Below are 22,029 nucleotides of genomic sequence, written 5' to 3' on the forward strand. Positions count from 1 at the left end.
ATTTCCATATGGTTCAGTTGAGGCCCAGTGCCGTTGCCCAACATGGTACCAGTGGAAATTGGGCTACTGCTGGACAAAGAAGTTGAAGAGGAGGAGAACATGTCCAGACACAGTGGGAGAAGACGAAAACTAGTAGGGTGAAAGTGAGAGTCGGGACTTTGAATATTGGCAGTATGTCTGGTAAAGGGAGAGAGCTGGCTGACATGATGCAGAGTAGAAAGGTAAACATATTGTGTGTGCAAGAGACGAAGTGGAAGTGATGATGAATATCATCAGTGCATATGTCCCACAGGTAGGTTGTCAGACAAAGGAGAAATAAGACTTCTGAAGTGAGTTGGATGAGGTGGTGGAGAGTGTTTCCAAGCATGAAAGAGTGACGATAGGAGCGGACTTCAATGGGCATGCTGGCGAAAGGAACAAAGGTGACAAGGAAGTAATGTGTAGACATGGCATCAAGGACAGGAATGTGGAATGGCAGATGGTAGTTGATTTTGAAATGGCTGTGGTGAATACCTACTTTAGGAAAAGGAAGGAGCATGGGGTGACATATAAGAGTGATGGAAGGTGGACACAGGTGGACTACATTCTTTGTAGGAGATGTAAGTTAAAAGAAATTGGCGACTGTAAGGTGGTGGCAGGGGAGAGTGTGGTTAGACAGCATCGTATGGTGGTTTGTTGGATGACTTTAGACTTTGTGCGTAAGGAAGGACAAGGTGCATACTGCAACTGAATGTACTCCTGATCTCTCTCTCTCTTACACACACACACACACACACACACACACACACACACACACACACACACACACACACACACACACACACACACACACACACACACACACACACACACATTTTCAATTGCTTATTCAAGATTGGGTGGCAGGGGGGCTGGAGCCTATCCCAGCATTCACAGGGCGTGAGGCAGGGTACAGCCTGGACAGGACACCAGTCTGTCACAGAAGAAGAAGAAGAGAGTGAGAGCTCAACAAAGGATCAGATAGTGAAAGCTAAAGGAGGAAGACTGTTCTGTGAAAGTCAGTGAGAAGGTGAGACATCCACTGGATGGAGAGAATGAAGTTTTAGACAATTGGAAAAGGACTGCAGATGTGGTGAGGGAGACAGCTAGAATGGTACTAGGTGTGACATCTGGACAGTGGAAGGAAGACAAGGAGACTTGGTGGTTGTTCGGCAGTATGTCTCATGGCCATGTTCTCTGTATCCTCTGGGACGCCATGGTGCAAAATACAGTGTTACTTTTACACATACTGTTAATATACAACGCGGGAAGTCACTGCACATACATGTCAAATGCAACATTTTTCAACCAATCACATAACTTTACGGATCCACACTGAGGGCAATGGCGCGCCCATCTGGGTGCAGAGCTGAGGGGAGGCAGAAGAGGCAGGCAGAGCACTGTCTGATCAGCGTGCAAGCTATTGGAGCAACTTTCTGTTTAGTGACGGCACCTTTCAATACATCTAAAATTGAAGGCTGTTTCCTGTCAGTTTTTGAATCTTCTGAGTTTGCTCCCCACAACCTACACATTAACCCCTAACATCGTTGAATGAAGATGTTCAGTTAAGCATAAGGAGAAAGAGGTTGTCAAAAAAAAAAATGAGATAGTCGGATGGATGAAGAAAGTAGATAGGAGTATAAGGAGATGCGGCATAAGGGAAAAAGTGGCAAAAGAAAAAGACATACTGTGAGTTGTATAAGAAGGTGAACAGTAAGAAAGGAGAAAACGATTTGTACCAATTGGCTAGAAAAGGGACAGAGCTGGAAAGGATCTGCAGCAGGTTAGGGTGATAAAGGATGCAGATGGTACTTTAGGAGAGTGCGTTGACAAGGTGGAGGGAATATTTTGAGGAACTGATGAATGAAGAAAATGAGAGAGAGAAAAGGCTGGATGATGTGGAGAGAGCAAATCAGGATGTACAAGAGATTAGTAAGGATGAACTGTGGGCAGCTATAAAGGGGATGAAGAATTGAAAGGCAGTTGGTCCAGATGGAATTCCAGTGTAATTATGGAAATGTTTAGGAGAGGTGGCAGTAGAGTTTCTAACCAGACTGTTATTTAAAATCTTGGAAAGTGAGAGGATGCCTGAGAAGTAAAGATGAAGTGTGCTGCTTTCAATTTTTAAGAACAAAGGTGGTGTGCAGAGCTGCAGTAACTACACAGGCATTAAGCTGATCAGCCACAGCATAAAGTTATGGGAAAGAGTAGCAGAAGCTAGGCTTAGAAAACAGGTGAAGATCTGTGAGCAGAAATTTGGTTTCATGCAGTACAGATGCAATGTTTGCAATGTTTGCTCCGAGAGCACTAATGAAGAAGTATAGAGAAGGTCAGAAGGAGTTACCTTGTGTGTTTGTGGATTTAGAGAAAGCTTATGACAGGGTGCCAAAAGAAGAGTTGTGGTATTGTATGAGGAAGTCTGGAGGGGCAGAGTATGTGAAGGGTATGATCACAACATGTACACTGTACAAGGATACTGTGACAGAGGTGAGATGTGCAGTAGGAATAACAGATTCATTCAAGGTGGAGATGGGATTACACCAAGGATCAGCTCTGAGTCCTTTCTTGTTCACAGTGGTGATGGACAGGTTGATGGATGAGATCAGATAGGAGTCTCCATGGACTATGATGTCTGCAGATGACCTAGTCATCTATAGTGAGAGTAGAGAGCAGGTTAAGTTTAGCCTGAAAATGTGGAGATACTCTCTGGACAGCAGGGAAATGAAAGTCGGTAGGTGCAAGACTGAGTACATGGGTGCGAATGAGAGGGAGCCCAGTGGAATAGTGCGGTTACAAGGAGTAGAAGTGGTGAAAGTAGATGAGTTGAAATACTAGGGGTCAGCTGTCTAAAGTAATGGAGAGTGTGGTAGAGAGGTGAAAAAGAGAGTGCAGGCAGGGTGGAATGGTTGGAGAAAGGTGGCAGGAGTGATTTGTGACCAAAGAATATCAGCAAGAGTGAAAAGGAAAGTTTACAAGACAGTAGAGGATATATATATATATATATATATATATATATATATATATATATAAGCACTTGATCCACTGATTTTGCAAGTTTTTCACCTACCTGTCATTTTTATTGTAGGTACAATTCAACTGTGAGAGACAGAATCTAAAAAAAAAAATCAGAAAATCACAATGTATGATTTTTAAATAATTAATTTGCATTTTATTGCATAGAATAAATATTTGATCACCTACCAACCAGCAAGAATTCTGGCTCTCACAGACCTGTTAGTTTTTCTTTAAGAAGCCCTTTACCTGTATTAAATGCACCTGTTTGAACTCGTTACCTGCATAAAAGACACCTGTCCACACACTCTATCAATCACACTCCAACCTATCCAACATGACCAAGAGCAAAGAGCTGTCTAAGGACACCAGGAACAAAACTGCAGACCTGCACAAGGCTGGGGTGGGCTACAGGACAACAGGCAAGCAGCTTGGTGAGAAGGCAACAACCATTGGTGTAGTTATTAAAAAATGGAAGAAACACAAGATGACTGTCAATCTTCCTCCGACTTGCGCTCCATGCAAGATCTTGCCTTGCGGGGTAAGGATGATTCTGAGAAAGCCCAGAACTCAACAGGAAGACCTGGACAATGACCTGAAGAGAGCTGGGCCCACAGTCACAAAGATTACATTAATAACACACTACCCCATCATGGTTTAAAATCCTGCAGGGCAGCAAGGTCCCCCTGCTCAAGCCAGCACATGTCCAGGCCGTATGAAGTTTGCCGGCGACCATCTGGATGATCCAGGGGGGCATAGGAGAAGGTCATGTGGTCAGATGAGACCAACATAGAGCTTTTTGGTACCAACTCCTCTTGCCGTGTTTGGGTAATGAGAACAACCACAAGAACACCATCCCAACCGTGAAGCATGGGGTGGAAACATAATTTTTGGCGGTGCTTTTCTGCAAAGGGGACATGACGGCAGCACTGTATTGAAGGGATGATGGATGGGATCACGTATGGTGAGATTCTGGCAAACAACCTCCTTCTCTTGGTAACAGCATTGAAGATGGGTCGTGGCTGGGTCTTCCAGCATGACAATGACCCGAAACACACAGCCAGGACAACTAAGGAGTGGCTCTGAAAGAAGCATTTCAAGGTCCTGGAGTGGCCAAGCCAGTCTCCAGACCTGAACTCAATAGAAAATCTTTGGAGGAAGCTGAAAATCCAAACCTGAAAGATCTATATGGAGGAGTGGACCAAAAGCCCTGCTGCAGTGTGTGCAGACTTGGTCAAGAACTCAAGGACACGTCTGACCTCTGTAACTGCAAACAAAGGTTTCTGTATCAAATATTAAGGTCTGTTTTTCTATTTTGTCAAATACTTATTTCATGCAATAAAATGCAAATAAGTTCATCGTTGGGTGAAATGTGCTGCACACCCTGGACATGCTGCCAGTCTATCGGAGGTGTGACACAACACATACAGACAGACAACCACACTTTCACACCTACGGTCAATTTAGAGTCACCAATATACCTAAATTGCATCTCTATGGATGTGGAAGCAAACTGGAGCACCTGGAAGGAACTCTCAAAAACATGGGGAGAAACTCCACACCAAAAGGAATTATTATTATTATTATTATTATTATTAAACATGTGATTTTTCAGTATGTGAGTCACACCACAGTATAAGTCACAGTATCTCCCAAATTAGAAAAAAGTAACATATACTCCAGAAAATATGGTAAACTGTGCGCAAACATGATAAAACTGTTCAGAGTTTGTGTTCTGATTTTAAACTCACAACATTATCAAAATATATTTTTTACCAGATTATTTTGGAAATTTTTGTCACAATGAAAGAGAAAGCCATAAATTGCCATTTCCATGTCTATCAGTATACTCGTTGCAGGGTGAGACACTTTTTGCAACAGAGGATGAGAAAGGAAGAAAAACACATGGTGTGTTATATTTAGCATCACACTAGTGTGGGTTTGCAAGTGCGTGTGTAATTATCACCACAGGGATTAACTCCAACTGTGTGATTCCTCTGTTACACACTCCTGAGGCAAAAGCTTTAATTATGGGGTCTCTCTCTCTCTCTCTCTCTCTCTCTCTCTCTCTCTCTCTCTCTCTCTCTCTCTCTCTCTCTCTCTCTCTGTCTCTCTCTCTCTCTCTCTCTCTCTCTCTCTCTCTCTCTCTCTCTCTCTCTCTCTCTCTCTCTCTGTATTATTTTGGTTTGTTCCCACATGTATTGCAGACACTGGAGGACAGAAAATTTCTTTTGCTTTCTTTATCAGGTAGTCCAACTGTGAAAAATGTCTCACTGTCTCTCTTGCACATATGCTCTCAAATAATTTGCTCACACACATTCATTGCAGTGACAGTCTATTCTCAGTGCAAATCACCATCAGCCTGGAAAATCAGTCCTTGGCCAAGGTCCCTAATCCCCAAGCTACAGTTGAGCACCTTGAATGGCAGCACGCTGACATTGGTGCATGAGTGGATGGGTGAATGTGAGACATCATTGTAAAACACTGGAAAAAGCACTGTAGAAACAGAGTCTACGAGGTCTGTTAGAAAAGTATCGGACCTTTTATTTTTTTCAAAAACCTGATGGATTTGAATCACGTGTGCTTGCATGAGCCAACCTTGAACCTTCGTGCGCATGCGTGATTTTTTTCATGCCTGTCGGTTGCGTCATTTGCTTGTAAGCAGCCTTTATGTGAGGATGGGTGAAGTCTCTCGTCGTTTTTCTTTGCAAGGAAATGGCGGAACGACTGGAGCAGCGCGACTGCATCAAATTTTGACACAAACTGGGCAATAGTCAGGTGGAAACCATTCGGATTATTCAGACGGCTTTCAGTGACGATCCTCTGGGCATCACACAGATTAAAGAGCGGTACAACCGGTTTAAAGATGTCCGCACAACGGTGTAGAGCGTGCCGCACTCCGATCGGCATCAATGCGCTGAAACGACCGGATCATTTCCAAAGTGAACGCTGTGGTGATGCGGGACCGTTGTGTGATTATCCGAGAAATTGCGGAAGAGGTAGACTTCAGCACTTTTTCGGCACATTCCACTGTGAAAGAAGATTTTGCCATGAAAAGAGTGGCGGCGAAATTCATCGGCACGAAGCTGATGGTGCAGCAACAGCACCTCCATGATGAAGCCTCACAGGACATGCCCTGACATGTCCAGCTTGTCCACAATTTATCGGATAGTCACACGACTGAAAAGCCACCGAAAGCCGTCTGAATCTTCCGAATGGTTGACGAGCTGGGCATGTTACAACATGTCCTGTAAGACGTCAACACGGAGGCGCTGTTGCTGCGCCATCAGCTTCGTGCCGATGAATTTCGCTGCAACTCTTTTCATGGCAAAATCTTCTTTCACAGTGGAATGTGCCGAAAAAGTGCTGATGTCCACCTCTTCCGCAATTTCTCGGATAATCACACGATGGTCCCGCATCATCACAGCATTCACTTTGGAAATGATCCGGTCGTTTCAGCGTGTTGATGCCGATCAGAGCGCGGCGCGCCCTCCACCGTTGTGCGGCCATCTTTAAAGAGGATGTACTGCTCCTTAATCTGTGTGATGCCCAGAGGATCGTCACCGAAAGCCATCTGAATAATCTGAATGGTTTCCACCTGGCTGTCACCCAGTTTGTGGCAAAATTTGATGTAGTCGCGCTGCTCCAGTCGTCCGCCATTTCCTTGCAAAGAAAAAACGATGAGAGACTCCACCCATCCTCACACAAAGGCTGCTTACAAGCAAATGACGCAACCGGCAGGCGTGAAAAAAAAATCACGCATACGCACGAAGGTTCAAGGTTGGCTCATGCAAGCACACGTGATTCAAATCCATCAGGCTTTTGCAAAAAATAAAAAGGTCCAATACTTTTCTGACAGACCTCGTATTTACCATCTGTAGACAGAAACTACAGTAGACTCTACAGTATTTACCATCTGTAGGTAACACAGCATTCTCACACAATAAAGGCAGACTGAATGGTTACAGTAAATGTTCAGGAACACCGTGAAATAATGGCCATTTTTACAGAAAACGTCGGTAAAGGGCTTGCTTATAATGCATTTCATGTTATATGCGCTCCCACGCCCACCATTCGCGCTTCATTCACAAAGACAGTTTGAGGGAAACTGAATTTCCAGTAGAACCTGCCATGAAAGTTGCTCCATGGCTCAAGTGTAATTGTGTCTTTATTCTCATTTTCAAAGTGTCAAATCAAAAACGCTGCCACATGCCCTTTGATGTTTGTGTCGCAATGCACTGAAAAAATTGTTCTCATTCAACACTGAGCAAATGATGGCAGCTAATTATACTGGAGCAATGTAACAATGCACACCTATCAGGTGTGGTGGACAGGAATGGCAGGACACAATTGCACAACTCAACCACAAAGCTCTGTAGTGTAAAACAGTTTAATGATGTTCTTAGCTGGGGTCAGTACACGGTCAGGCAGTCCAAGAGAAACAATAGTACAAAAATCATCAAGCAAGGGCATGGTCTAACAAACAGGCAGGTGATCCAACAACACAATGAGAATGGCAGGATGAGAAAACACAAAAACAGAGCTGAAGAGAAGGCACAAGGTGCATCAATCTGGTGAGGGATAAGTGCGACTGGTGGAGTTTATATACACCCAGGTGATGAGCTACAGATTAGGAACAGGTGTGTGGAAAGTACCAGAACGGGGTGTGGCCAGACAGAGTGAAACACCCACCACCAAGCACCAAGAGATAGACAAGAGAGATAGGGACAGAGAAAGCCCAAACAAGAAAGAGACCAACAAGAGAATAAACAAATACAGAAAACAATCACATAAAATAACTAAAATCAAACACAAGCAAACCCAAATCCTGACAACACCGCTCTTTAAGGAAATGGCAAATTACACTTTTATTGGTTCAATTCATGAAGCACAAATAACACACATGATTAATTCAATGACCAAATACAACGCCATTGTGGTCTGTGCCCAACTTTACTTTCAGATTACATGAAGTGTAAATAGCAAAGTGACATTGGACACGATCTAACAACATGTGCTATGTGCTTCAGACCATGCACTATAATACAGCTACAAGATATGGCCCTAAATCTTAATATACACAAAATCGACATTCACTGACCTTGTTGTAACAACTGCTACTTAACAGCATGTAAAGCAAACCAGTGTGTTTGACAGTGTGTTTGTAAAAGTACACATTGATATTTGTACTGCTGCTGAGTGAAATGCTGTCAAAGGTGCCTTTAAGAGCATGTGTGTGTGTGTGTGTGTGTGTGTGTGTGTGCGCGCACACGCGCACAATTGTATGTACCTCTTTCTCTCAGATTGCGGAACAGTTTGGATGATCCTCTCCACACTGGGGGAGTTTCTGACAGAATCTTCTCCAACTCCTGACATAAAAAAGCAATTCATGAGATACAGTAGTGTTCAGAATAATAGTAGTGTTATGTGACTAAAAAGATTAATCCAGGTTTTGAGTATATTTCTTATTGTTACATGAGAAACAAGGTACCAGTAGATTCAGTAGATTCTCACAAATCCAACAAGACCAAGCATTCATGATATGCACACTCTTAAGGCTATGAAATTGGGCTATTAGTAAAAAAAAGTAGAAAAGGGGATGTTCACAATAACAGTAGTGTGGCATTCAGTCAGTGAGTTCGTCAATTTTGTGGAACAAACAGGTGTGAATCAGGTGCTGCAGGCAGTTTGTGAGATGACCCCCAAACTCTGAATTCAAGCCACAGTTCACAGTGAAGACAGTGAAGCATGGTGGTGCAAGCATCATGATATGGGCAATGCCCATATGCCCATTGGGCATGTCTCTCCTACTATGGTGTTGGGCCTATATATTGCATACCAGGTATCATGGATCAGTTTGGATATGTCAAAATACTTGAAGAGGTCATGTTGACTTATGCTGAAGAGGACATGTCCTTGAAATGGGTGTTTCAACAAGACAATGACCCCAAGCACACTAGTAAATGAGCAAAATCTTGGTTCCAAACCAACAAAATTAATGCCTCGCAGATGTGAAGAAATCATGAAAAACTGTGGTTATACAACTAAATGCTAGTTTAGTGATTCACAGGATTGCTAAAAAAGCAGTTTGAACATAATAGTTTTGAGTTTGTAGCGTCAACAGCAGATGCTACTATTATTGTGAACACTCCCTTTTCTACTTTTTTTTTTTTTTTACTAATAGCCCAATTTCATAGCCCTAAGAGTGTGCATATCATGAACGCTTGGTCTTGTTGGATTTGTGAGAATCTACTGAATCTACTGGTACCTTGTTTCCCATGTAACAATAAGAAATATACTCAAAACATGGATTAATCTTTTTAGTCACATAGCACTACTATTATTCTGAACACTACTGTACATCACAGAAACAGTAAGTTTGACCTTTACACATAAATATATACAGACCCCTATATATACAGAACATGACCCTTATGCCTCATCTGAGTCTCCTAAAATATCCATTCATTTGACACAAAGTCATTCCAGCGGTACCCAAGGATCCTCCAAAGAAAAATAGTAACCTAGTAAAAAGAACTTTGTGCATGGTTGTCTGTGTGCATTCCACCAGCAGAACGCAGCATAATTATTCTCCAGTTTGCTAAATACCATGGATGGATCATTAATTAATAGCTCACAAAAAGAGATTAGTGTTCTTTTCTTTAATTGCCAACGCATGAACATGCTCAGTTATATGGCACATTTTGTGTGTAAGGAAGGGCAAGGTGCATACTGCAACTGAATATAGTCCTGATCTCTCTCTCTCTCTCTCTCACACACACACTCACACACACACTCACACACACACACACACACACACACACACACACACACACACACACACACACACACACACACACACACACACACACACACACACACACACACTCATTTTCAACTGCTTGTCCAACGGAGGCGCTGGAGCCTATCCCAGCATTCATAGGGTGTGAGGTAGTGTACACCCTGGACGGGATGCCAGTCTGTCACAGGGCCACATATCAACAAACAAACACATGCACACCTGCATGTACACCTATGGACAATTTAAGCTTCCAATTTACCATAACTGCATGTCTGTGAATGTGGAAGCCGCATCACCCGGGGGGAACTCATACAACTACACAAATACGAGGAGAACATAGAAACTCTTCACACAAAGGCCACAGGTGGGAATCGATCCCATGACCTTCTCACTGTGAGGCAACAGTGCTAACCACTAAGCCACCGTGCTGCCCAAGTCTTGATATATCATTATTAAAAGACAACAAAAGGGGTCACAGCAAGAAATTATTTCAAATGCCATGTCTGAACTTGAGGAAATTTTTGTTTTCAATAAGAGTGGTAGATACATGGAACAGCCTTAACAGGACATATTAACAGCACAACTGTAGTCAGTTTTAAAAATAGCCAAGCATAGGAAAAATGATAGTAAATATAATATAGAAAGTATAAAATAAATCAATAACATAGAATGCTATTTGTATACTGAGTTGTTGTCCATGTATATTAGATCTGGATAAAGAGGTGCCTTGCACTTGTGATCAGTAATTTAACTTAAGTAGCTGATTTAATTTAATTTTTCCACTTCCAGCCATTAACATGCACAAAATCCCCATTTACACACTGCTGTCTACATCACATTACTGCCTGCTATCAATCGCGCATTTACTGTACTCTTTGTAAATTAAAAACATTTGGACTGCCCACACAATTTAGCACTCCTTATCTGGGATCTTCACAAGGCCCACAGTATTTTGCTATGCTTCGGAAAAAACTAGGCAAGTATAAAATGCAGTAATTTCATAATTAATGCATAATTAAAAGGGCACATAAAAAAGACATTGTGATCTGGTGAGCTTTGATCCACAAGATCAACTGAAAAAGAAACTTTGTTTTACTTGTGGAATATGCAATGGATCTGCCGGATGAACACTAATTAGTAGATGGATGGTGAAAATTAGTCAGTAAGATATAAACTGTTCCAGCAGAGAAATGTAATAAATCAGAGAAGTATATCCTTATTTTGTGATAAATTCACACAATCCTGCAAAAAGGATTTTGCATGAATTTAATCAGAAAAACAAATCCAGGAAGGTGTTTCAGCAAGGTAAGGGTGAATGTGATAAGTGACAGAGAAAGACAATTCTTCCGTCTCTATCAATATACAGTATATGATGTTTTAAAGTTACATGTAGCATGAGGTGAGCTTGTTTGTTAATTTGTTTCATTTCCAAAGCTTAGGTTTTGTGGCAAGCAAAGCCAGAACTGCTCATAATCCAGTTTAAATGGCAGTATTTGGCTTTTTCAACCAGCAGTTACTCAAAAATTATTTCTATTTATGTTTTATCCTGTACATACTCTGCTAATGCTACCTGAATACCATGTGTCAATAACAGTCCAAAAACTTTGCTTTTATACTTTGTATTTATGAATAAACGATGAAAAACGAATAAGCAAAGGAAAAGTTTTTGAACTGTGTCCCACCTGTTTGGTCAGGGACCTCCAGGGCTTCTTATCTGTGGGGTAATGACACAAAAGAAGAGAGAAACAGAAGGGAAAGACGAGACAAGAGTTTGGGTGGGCTGTTAGATAGCATCTGTATGATCTAGAAATGGGTCTTAATGTGCAGGTTACAGTCACAACACACACACCAGCATTGCACAGTACTATATACACACTGTCATCATCACAGGCCCATTTGTACCATCTAAAGTGCTCTGCGCTTGTCTTTGTAGTGTGTGGAATGTCCCCCTAAAAGCACATGCTACTTTTGTTCAGTTTTATACAACAAAGTTAATCTAATTCATCTTCAAAAGAGGTATTACAGACTGTTGGTTCCTAAGAAGGTATGTGTCGCTGTATCATGTGTCAGTGAGCCAGAGTACATGTAAACATGCGCATACAGGTGCAACATTTTGCATTGTCATGATAAAATAACAATGGCAGTGTGAGAAAGTTAATGCAATTTATTTTAAAAAGACATGCTTTAATCCGTTGTCACAAATTACATTAGGCATTTGAAAGTTTAGTGATTTACTGGTTAAGAAAGAGGATAAATGTGAGGCACTGGAGAATGTCCTGAGAGCCAATGAAAGAGCAGCATGCATGTGTCTGACTAACATTAACCTCAGACTAAACAATAACTAACTGTAAAGGCATCTGCTTTGAGGTTGGCCGGCCAAGACTAATCTGTTACAACTAGCAGCGGGTTGACAGAAAAGGCAAAGACATGTTTAATCTCTAGATTTTAAAGTTTTCTAAAGCATAGTTTCACATATTTAACATCAGATAGATATCAATGAAATCAACACATTAAATATTAAATTAAGTTGATTGTCAAATGTACATAAAAAGACATTTACAATGACAAATAAGGCAATATGGCAATGATAACACATATTACATATTACACATAACATATATTACATACTGAAATGCAGCTAAACTCCCCAAACTCTTTATCATAGACTGTAGGTCTTTATATCAATTATCTGGTTTTCTGTGGAACATAAATACAGTCAATACACACTCGGTATCCCTGATCTGATTGATATATGCGTATTTATGTCTGTGTAGTATCTTCTTACATATATATATATACGAGGGCTGTCAATAAAGTAACGGTCCTTTTTATTTTTTTCAAAAACTATATGGATTTCATTCATATGTTTTTAAGTCAGACATGCTTGAACCCTCGTGCGCATGCGTGAGTTTTTCCACGCCTGTCGGTGACGTCATTCGCCTGTGAGCACTCCTTGTGGGAGGAGTCGTCCAGCCCCTCGTCGGAATTCCTTTGTCTGAGAAGTTGCTGAGAGACTGGCGCGTTGTTTGATCAAAATTTTTTCTAAACCTGTGAGACACATCGAAGTGGACACAGTTAGAAAAATTAAGCTGGTTTTCAGTGAAAATTTTAACGGCTGATGAGAGATTTTGAGGTGATACTGTCGCTTTAAGGACTTCCCACGGTGCGAGACGTCGCTCAGCGCTCTCAGCCGCCGTCGTCAGCCTGTTCAAGCTGAAAACTTCCACATTTCAGGCTCTATTGATCCAGGACGTCGTGAGAGAACAGAGAAGTTTCAGAAGAAGTTGGTTTCAGCATTTTATCCGGATATTCCACTGTTAAAGGAGATTTTTTTAATGAAAGACGTGCGGACGGGTCCGCGCGTCGGGACGCAGCCGACGCGATGCGGCGGCACAGGAAAAACACCTCTGTGTTGATAACCATTTGTAAAATCCAGGCGGCTTTTGATGGCTTTCAGTGGAGTGAGTATATGAGAAATTGTTTAACAGGCAGGACATGTTCCAACTTGTCCTTAAGGCTTTCAACAGAGGTGTTTTTCCTGTGGCGGAGCGTCGCGGCGGCTGCGAGCCGACGCGCGGACCCGTCCGCACGTCTTTCATTAAAAAAATCTCCTTTAACAGTGGAATATCCGGATAAAATACTGAAACCGACTTCTTCTGAAACTTCTCTGTTCTCTCACGACGTCCTGGATCAATAGAGCCTGAAATGTGGAAGTTTTCAGCTTGAACAGGCTGACGACAGCGGCTGAGAGCGCTGAGCGACGTCTCGCACCGTGGGAAGTCCTTAAAGCGACAGTATCACCTCAAAATCTCTCATCAGCCGTTAAAATTTTCACTGAAAACCATCTTAATTTTTCGAACCGTGTCCACTTCGATGTGTCTCACAGGTTTAGAAAAAATTTTGATCAAACAACGCGCCAGTCTCTCAGCAACTTCTCAGACAAAGGAATTCCGACGAGGGGCTGGATGACTCCTCCCACAAGGAGTGTTCAGAGGCGAATGACGTCACCGACAGGCGTGGAAAAACTCACGCATGCGCACGAGGGTTCAAGCATGTCTGACGTAAAAACATATGAATGAAATCCATGTCTCTGCATCCTTTGATATAGTCTAGGAAGAGCTTATGGAGTCATGGGATCACTGGATACAGACATTTAGCAATGCTGATATCTTTGCAGGAGAAGGAAGTTCTAAGTCTTTATGGTCTTGGTGCCCCCTGTCTTACTATATGGTCAAAAGACTTCAGCAGTCACCAGTGACCTAAGGTGATGACTGGATTCTTTGGTCCTTGTTGTCTTCAGAGGATCCTTGTTACTGCTGGAATGACTTTGTGTCAATAAATAGTAGCTTGGAGAGTCAGATAAGAAATGTAACTTCCATTCTGAGTGAATGCCAGCTAGGACATTGTGGCCATGTGACACGTTTACTGCTCCCCATCAGTCCAGTAATTAGGCGCCTCAGCTTTGGACCCCAACACCTGGAGATGGTCAAGGGCACACCCATGTTTCAAACTGCTGCAGCTGGTTCAAGAGGTGGGGGTGGACCAGTTGTCTGACTCTGTGGTCTGCAGTGTGGTGGATGTGGTAGTGTGTGGCCCCAGACCTGACCTGACCAGATCCAGGTGGGCTGGCTTGACGTGGTCCACCGAAATGTGTTTGGCTTTACTCCACGTTGACCACAAAGTTGTGTTTTTTTACAGTCTCCATTCTAATTTTATTATGAAACAATGTCTTATTCATTTTATTAATTGTAGCGTTCTTACCTTTGATTACAATGGAGAAAATAAATTCCAAATTCCACAGTGAAAAGCACACGGCGGCAGGATGCTGATGTCCCAAACCACAAGTGTTCAGCTGCTTCATTAGAGCTGAGTCGCTTCGATTTCCGACTAATCACAGCTTATGTAACTAGTTTGTCTGCTTCAGTTTCATTCAGGAAATGGTACTCATAGTATTGAGAAATCTCCACATAGAATTCTTTGGTTTTCACCCGTTTAGTTAAAAAAAAAAACGGAATAACGGAACATTAATTTTGACTTTGACAGAAAACCATCATAAAACCGACAAGTAGCACCCCCGTGGACGTTGATAATTAAATTCTGGGCTCACATGCCATTCCAGCAGGGAGTGGTAAATCATCTATATATTAATAGTGCTGTGGTCGCCCTTTGTCCTTACCATCTCCTGTCCCTTTTGTGTGTTGTTTGTCTGTTTTCCCTCCAAGTGGCGCACTGCAGAGGCAAGGAGAACCTGCAACTCATCATCTCCTCGCACCTGAGGCTCATGAGCTCCTGATCAGGAGCAAGTGTCTTAAATCCGGGCTTTGAGCTCAGTCTTTGCCAGATTCTTCCATGATCTTGACTTCGCCAGAATCTTGGCCAGATACTACTTTGAGTTACCATTACTTCAACTCTGATGCTTCCATGCGCTCTGTCTTCTGATAGATTCCCTGCATCTGAGCTTCCCACAGCTCGTCTCAAAGGGAACCTGACACCTCTATTTTCCATAATAGAGCTCTTTGACCTTTGGTGTTTCCAGATGCCTTCCTGCACAGCTTCCACGCTGCAACGTCTCCTGGCTTCCACACCACAACCTGCACTACGTCACTTTGGACTCGCAGCTGTGCCACTGCTCCTCGGCACTCAGCCTCAGTGCGTCCTGCTCTGCTCTGTTCAGCTATGTTCCTTCCATTTGTGAGATTCCGCCTCTCATTCTGTTCCTGTCAGTGACTCTGCATTTCCAAGAACTGTATGAACTGTTATGCAGAATGACTAAGAACTTCCAAGTCAATTCTGAAGCCAAGTCGAGCTTAATTGAACTGCGTCATAAGACTCGCCGCTGCTGACCTCTGACCTAAAGTCCTGAACTGTGAACGTTCCTGCATTCAGCCTTCCTGTGAACATTCTGTTGTTAAAGGCTTTCAGTGTTACGAGTGCAATCACTCACCTTTGTTCTTCTCGTTTCTCAAAACGCTCCTCCCTCCTCAGCTCTAAGCATCCCACCTGGCTCTGGTTCCTGTTCCACACTCCTGGGTTTCATTCCCACTCACTAACTCTCAAGCCTGGCTCCGTGTGCACTGCAGCAACCGGCTTTCCACCGCTACAAGCGGGCCCTGTCTCGGCTCTGCAGGTACCAGCTCCAGCTTCAGGATTATTAAATCCTTTGTTAATCCATTACTGTAAATAAATCTCCTTTCGTTCACTCCTGTCTTGTCCTTGCTCCCAGCATTTGAGTCCATCACATGAACCGGTCCGGTCCTGTCCGGACGTCTAACCATAACAAAAAGCCAAGTGGCCTCTGTGTACATGTGTGCAATTTCAATCACAGGGAAACTGGGAAGAGCCGACATTTTGGTGTGCTTATGTATTTTGGATAAAGGATGAACACCATGTAAATGGAAAGTTGATAGGACTAATATCTTTGGATAAATTAGGATATTACGTAACAACAGTGAACAATGGACATTGATATCACCATTAATCAGTCCCTAGTAACCAGACATGCTCTGAACAAAGGAAATATCTCAACCTTGCCAGTTGTAAAACATGACATCAACTAAAGTGCCAAATAATAAATGCAATTATTTATAAAACTTTATTTTAATTTCCAGCACTTTCAGTTAAAATCATTACAGAAACTTTGCATAATTTATTATCATCCTTGAAAAATGTCAGCTACCTATTTTATAAACACTACCCAATCTAGAACCTGTGGACCCCCACAGGGAAAGCTCTAGTTTGTACTTCAGTAAAGTGCTTGACTAAATGTTCTTTGTTACTTTCAGAAAAGGATAAGGACAGCATGTTCTCTGCATATTTCATAAACAGCCCCAGTAATGTGCTCTGGGTAGGTATACTGTCGGCAAAAAAGAAGAAATCTGTCCCAAGCATTAACAGTAAATACAAAAAATGATTTGCGTTTGTGACACATACTTCTTGGTTCACTCATAGTGACGGACTCGATGAAGTTCTGTGGTGTCATGTACAGCTGCCCTTCATACTCCACAGAGCTGAACATCCGAAAGCGATGCTCATGGGAGGACATGTGCACGTCTCCATCCTCAAAATCAAATGCACGTGTCTGCAAACACAAAACCAAAACATAACACACAATGCACTACCACTGGCTTTGTGGCTTACTTAATTGCTATTTTTTATTACATTTTCACAATAACTTCTCTTTAAAGTGGAGGGTAAAAGAACAGATAAACAAAATACAAAAAAATTGTGATCAGCTACTAAAAAATGCTACATTGTTATTATCAAAACAATACTACAGAAAACAATCTGAAACTTAAGCTACAGTTGAGAAGTCAGAAGTAACTGCTCACAGAGCAACTGGAGCCGATGTGGAAGGTAAAGTCAAAAGTGGTCTCAATGGTGAGACTTCCGGTAATGGCGGGTGAGGAGTACATGTGTTTTCTCCAGCTCCCGAACTTCTTGCAGTACAACCTTAGAATTACCCCGTCACATTGGACTTTTTTGGAAAAAAAAAAAAAAAAAAGCACTTCAGAGACTGTTCGCCTCGAACTCAGTTCCCAATTTCAGGGGGGATCTCCGTGTTACTTAATGGTTCCCTGCACCACACAGACACTTGAGGCAGTTATATAACAAATACTGTGACATGAGTCATGTATTATATTTTTATTTAAGTATCTTATGAATTTCTGTTACTCTTTTTAAAATGGGACTATATTTTGGACACTACATTATTTAGTACTTACAAGATGGGATCCTTACTGCTCCTGGATTTATTTCATTTTACACCATTTGCTGAACAGCTGTTGTGCTTTGTTCAAGGGGTTAATTCATTCTTTTATTTTACTTTCCACATAGTGGGAGCTGGAGTATGTTGGAGTAGGATAAATAGGAAGTTAGTATCTTGTATGATACAGAAGTTTAGTTTCCTTAGGGATTTGCTTTGTGTTAAATGTATGTGATATACGTAGGTGTGTGTATGTGGTATACATGTGTTGCCTCTCCTCGTGCTACCCCCTCGCCCCCCCCCCCCTTTTTTCCCCTCCATTGTCTCCGCTTCCCCACATAGCTCAGTCAGCAGGCCTTCTTGACAGTCCATTCTGATGTCTGGTAGGAATCTCCATTTCATATCGTGGAATGTGAAAGGAATGAATAATGTTGTCAAGGCCAACAAGGTAATACAACACCTTGGGGGGGGATCTGTGCTTCTTACAAGAAACCCATCTTCGTAACTCTGAAATTTCCCATTTAAAAAGGACTTGGATGGGTCACTTCTTCCACTGCAAGGGTAAGGGGCACAGCGATTGTTATACGTAGGGATATTACCTTTGAACCCTCTGATAATATAAGCGATCCTAATGGGCGCTTCATTATAGCAAATTACAGAATACTCCTGTGGTCCTGGCCTCAGTGTATGCCCCACATGGGATGATGACAAATTTATATCAACATTTTTCTCTTTCCTCCCTAACAATGCAGACCATCTTATCATTATTGGAGGTGATTTCAATCTAGTACAGGATACTACACTTGATAGGTCATCAACAAAACACACTACCCTAACAAAATCGGCCGCTATCTTGGAGTTTCACGCAGACCACCTGGGATTAGCTGACCCCTGGAGAACCAGATTTTCTTTTAATAAACGGTAAGTGCACAATCAGGTGTTACCATTTTAATAATGCAATGTTACCAACCTATATCTCATAAAATAATGCCATTAGGGACATTAGAAGCTATTGCTAAGGACCCTTGGGCATGCCTTTATCTGTGCCCTGATTTTTACAGTTTGGAACTGCATAGAAAAACTCAAAAATGGTGAACATATGGTGAAAAAAATGCAATTTTTTGCATGTTACCTCGTTTCATGTGAAATTTGCTCATTATATAATAAAGCTGATATTTATCCTCGCGAACCTTTCAAAGAACTACACCAATCAGTGACATTCCCAGTATTTCTCTGGTCATGACACAAGTTACGGAATCAAAATATCTTCACTTGGAGCCAAGCAGCAGTCATTTGAGTAAAATAATAGGTTTGTAACCAGAATCCAAATTTGTCAATTCATTTGAGAAAACACTATGTTCTAAATATAAATCCTTTGATTTCATAATTCCTGGTTATTAGATTTGACACCTAAATGGATCCCCTACAAAACAGTGCTAGACATTTGTTTCAGTTTTATTGCTGGAACTTCTGGGAAATTCACATAATCAGAGATGTGGATGTCCCCCAAAATATTGTAGTCTCCGTAGTATCATACTCACAGAGAGGCAACACTAGGTGCAGGAATGATACCAATATATTTCACTAGAGTGTCTTTGTCTCAACCATGATCTAGAAATTGGAAGTGATATATTTATTTTTAGTACCTCAAGAATGACAATTTGTGCCAAATGTAGTCTCCGTAGAGCCTTGTAGTCTCCGTAGTAGTAGCTCTATACTGGAATCACTTGTAAAACTATGATGGAGGTTTTATAGCAGAAATTTTGGTCCAGTCTTTTGACTCACATTATAGGACACAGAAATAACACCATTTCCAATGCTTTGGTGTGTAACTTTCTGGAATAAAAGAGTTCTTCACAAACCTAATGTAGTCTCTGTAGTACCTGTTTTTGTTCACAAGGATCAAGCACTCCGAAAAAAATCTAAATGGTATTTGCTCATGAAATTCTGCATGAAAATCCCTCGGGATGTTGTTATCATTGTGAAACAAACTATTAAGCATTATACTGAATTTCATTTTTCGCCAAAAGTGAAACACTAGTGGTACACCTCATTGTGCAATTACCGTAAAGAGTTTTCCTTCTTCTCCCACGTCCACCATAGCTTCTCGCGAATAGATTTTTTCTTATTGGATAATAAACTACTGCACAGTACTGTTGCCTGTGAATATCACAGTACTGTCATCTCTAACCATGCCCCCACGACAGTTGACATTACTTTTCCCCCTGTAGACCGGCCCACAAATTTTGGAGATTTAACTCTCAGTTGCTTGCAGAAGCTAAATTTAAAGATTTCCTCACCAAGGAAATACATTTCTTCTTTGAAACTAATGACAGGCCAGATATCAACAGTGATATACTGTGGGATTCGTTCAAGGCCTATTTACGTGGACAAATTATTTAATTTGTTTCCCATTTTAAAAAAGCTGAACTCTCCAAATTAACAGAATTATCAGATGAAATCCGCATTTTAGACGCTAAATATGCCACTAGTCCTTCATCATTGTTATACAAAAATAGATTACAACTACAGTCCCAATACAACTTTTTATCAACTAGTAAAGTCGAGACCCAGCTATTACAAACAAAGCAACGTTTCTTTGAACAAGGTGATAAACCCAGCAAACTATTGGCATACCAAGCCCGAGCTGCAAGTACTTCTAAACTTATACCCAGAATAGCATCTTCGTCTGGGCTGGTTACAACAGATCCTGTGGAAATATGTAATATTTTTTTTTCTTATTACTCATCACTTTACTCCTCCGAAACCCCCTCTCGCAACTGGCCGGAGCCTAACCCTCTTGACTGCTTAACATACGTTCAAGCAGACAACAATGTCTTTCATAATCTAGGAGCCCTCATAACAGTTGCAGAGGTCCAAGAGGCCATCAGTTCTCTACAAAGCTCAAAATCCCCTGGGCCAGACGGATACTCCGCAGAATTCTTCAAAACCTTTTGCAACATACTATCTCCGATCCTGACGAGAGTATTTAATGATGCATTTGCGAATCAGCGACTACCTACTACATTCTCAGAAGCCTCAATAACTTTATTGCTTAAGAAAGACAAAAATCCCCTCCATTGTAACAGTTGTAGACCCATTTCTCTTCTCAACGTTGACTTAAAAATTCTATCTAAAGTGCTGTCCACTCGACTCCAGAAGGTCACACCAACGCTAATTAACCAGGACCAGACCAGCTTCATTCCAGAATGACAGTCTTTTCACAACACCAGAAGATTATTAAACATTATCTGCTCCTCTTCAGACTCTATCCCAGCTGAGATCATCCTGTCATTAGACGCTGAGAAGGCATTTGACCGTGTAGAGTGGAGCTACCTGTTCTTTACTTTAAACAAATTTGATTTTGACTCCAACTTTATATCATGGATTAAACTTCTTTATACCTCCCCACTAGCTACTGTCAATATTAATGGCATAAAATCGAAACCTTTTTTGTTATCCCGGGGAACAGGGATGCCCTCTCTCTCCATCCTTATTCGCTCTCGTTGTCGAACCATTAGCCTTGTGGCTACGCAGTGATAGGAAGTTTGAAGGGATATCCCGATTTGGCCTTACCCACAAAGTTTCTCTATATGCAGATGACCTCGTGCTTTACGTCAGTAACCCAACCTCATCCCTTCCAGCTATTTTGGATATCTTAGAACAATTCAGGGGGTTATCTGGGTATAAAATTAACCTGCCTAAAAGCGAGTATCTTCAAATTAATTCTTCAGCAGAGACTCCACTCTTTTCTCCTTTAGAAAAGCAACCCAAGGTCTAAAATACCTTGGCATTATCATAACAAAGTCACTCCCTGATTTATTTGCAAAAAACTTAAATACGCTGTTGGAGCGATGTAAATCAGATTTAACTAGATGGTCCACTCTACCTCTGTCTCTTCTGGGCTGTATCAGTCTGGTCAAGATGACAATACTTCCACGCTTTCTCTATATTTTTGAACACATACCACTGTTTATCCGCAAATCTTTTTTTTTTCCACATTTGATCAATTGATTAATTCCTTCTTATGGTGCAACAAACAAGCTCGCATTAAGAGATCAACTCTCCAACTTCCCAAATCTCTCGGAGGGCTAGCCTTGCCTGTCTTCCGCCGATACTACTGGGCTAGTAATATTAATAAAATTCTCTTCTGGAATGTTAAGACTGCTCCCAATAATCGCCCACTATGGGCCAGCATGGAGCTAGCGTCCACACATGTCGCTTTATGGTCAGTGGTCTGCTCATGGCTACCCCTACCAACCAAACGTATAGCACAAAACCCCATTGTTTCGGAGACCTTAAAAATTTGGAATCCATTTAGGAGACAATTTGGCCTACAGTCATCTAAACTAGCTCCTGTTTACCAAAACACTTCATTTCTTCCATCCTGTTCTGATGCAGCCTTTAAATCCTGGTCAAACAAGGGTCTGCAAACTATTGATGACCTCTACATTGATGGTGTTTTTCCCTCTTTTACAGACTTATCAAAAAAATT

At 41.7% G+C, this 22,029-nt stretch overlaps 1 protein-coding gene across 6 annotated transcripts in view; it reads right to left on the bottom strand.

The window, feature by feature from the left end:
* The window catches only part of micu3a (mitochondrial calcium uptake family, member 3a), a 167,480-nt gene that overhangs the window by 122,137 nt on the left and 23,314 nt on the right, over positions 1-22,029 (bottom strand). For all 6 annotated transcript variants that reach the window (XM_034187492.1, XM_034187495.1, XM_034187493.1 and 3 more), the window contains exons 2-4: positions 16,763-16,910; positions 11,515-11,546; positions 8,321-8,399 (exon numbers count right to left, since the gene is read on the bottom strand). In XM_034187492.1, coding sequence (XP_034043383.1) covers positions 8,321-8,399; positions 11,515-11,546; positions 16,763-16,910 — 259 coding nt within the window. The remainder of the gene's footprint in view (positions 1-8,320; positions 8,400-11,514; positions 11,547-16,762; positions 16,911-22,029) is intronic.

This window comes from Thalassophryne amazonica, chromosome 15 (assembly GCF_902500255.1).
Source record: "Thalassophryne amazonica chromosome 15, fThaAma1.1, whole genome shotgun sequence".
NCBI lineage: Eukaryota > Metazoa > Chordata > Actinopteri > Batrachoidiformes > Batrachoididae > Thalassophryne > Thalassophryne amazonica.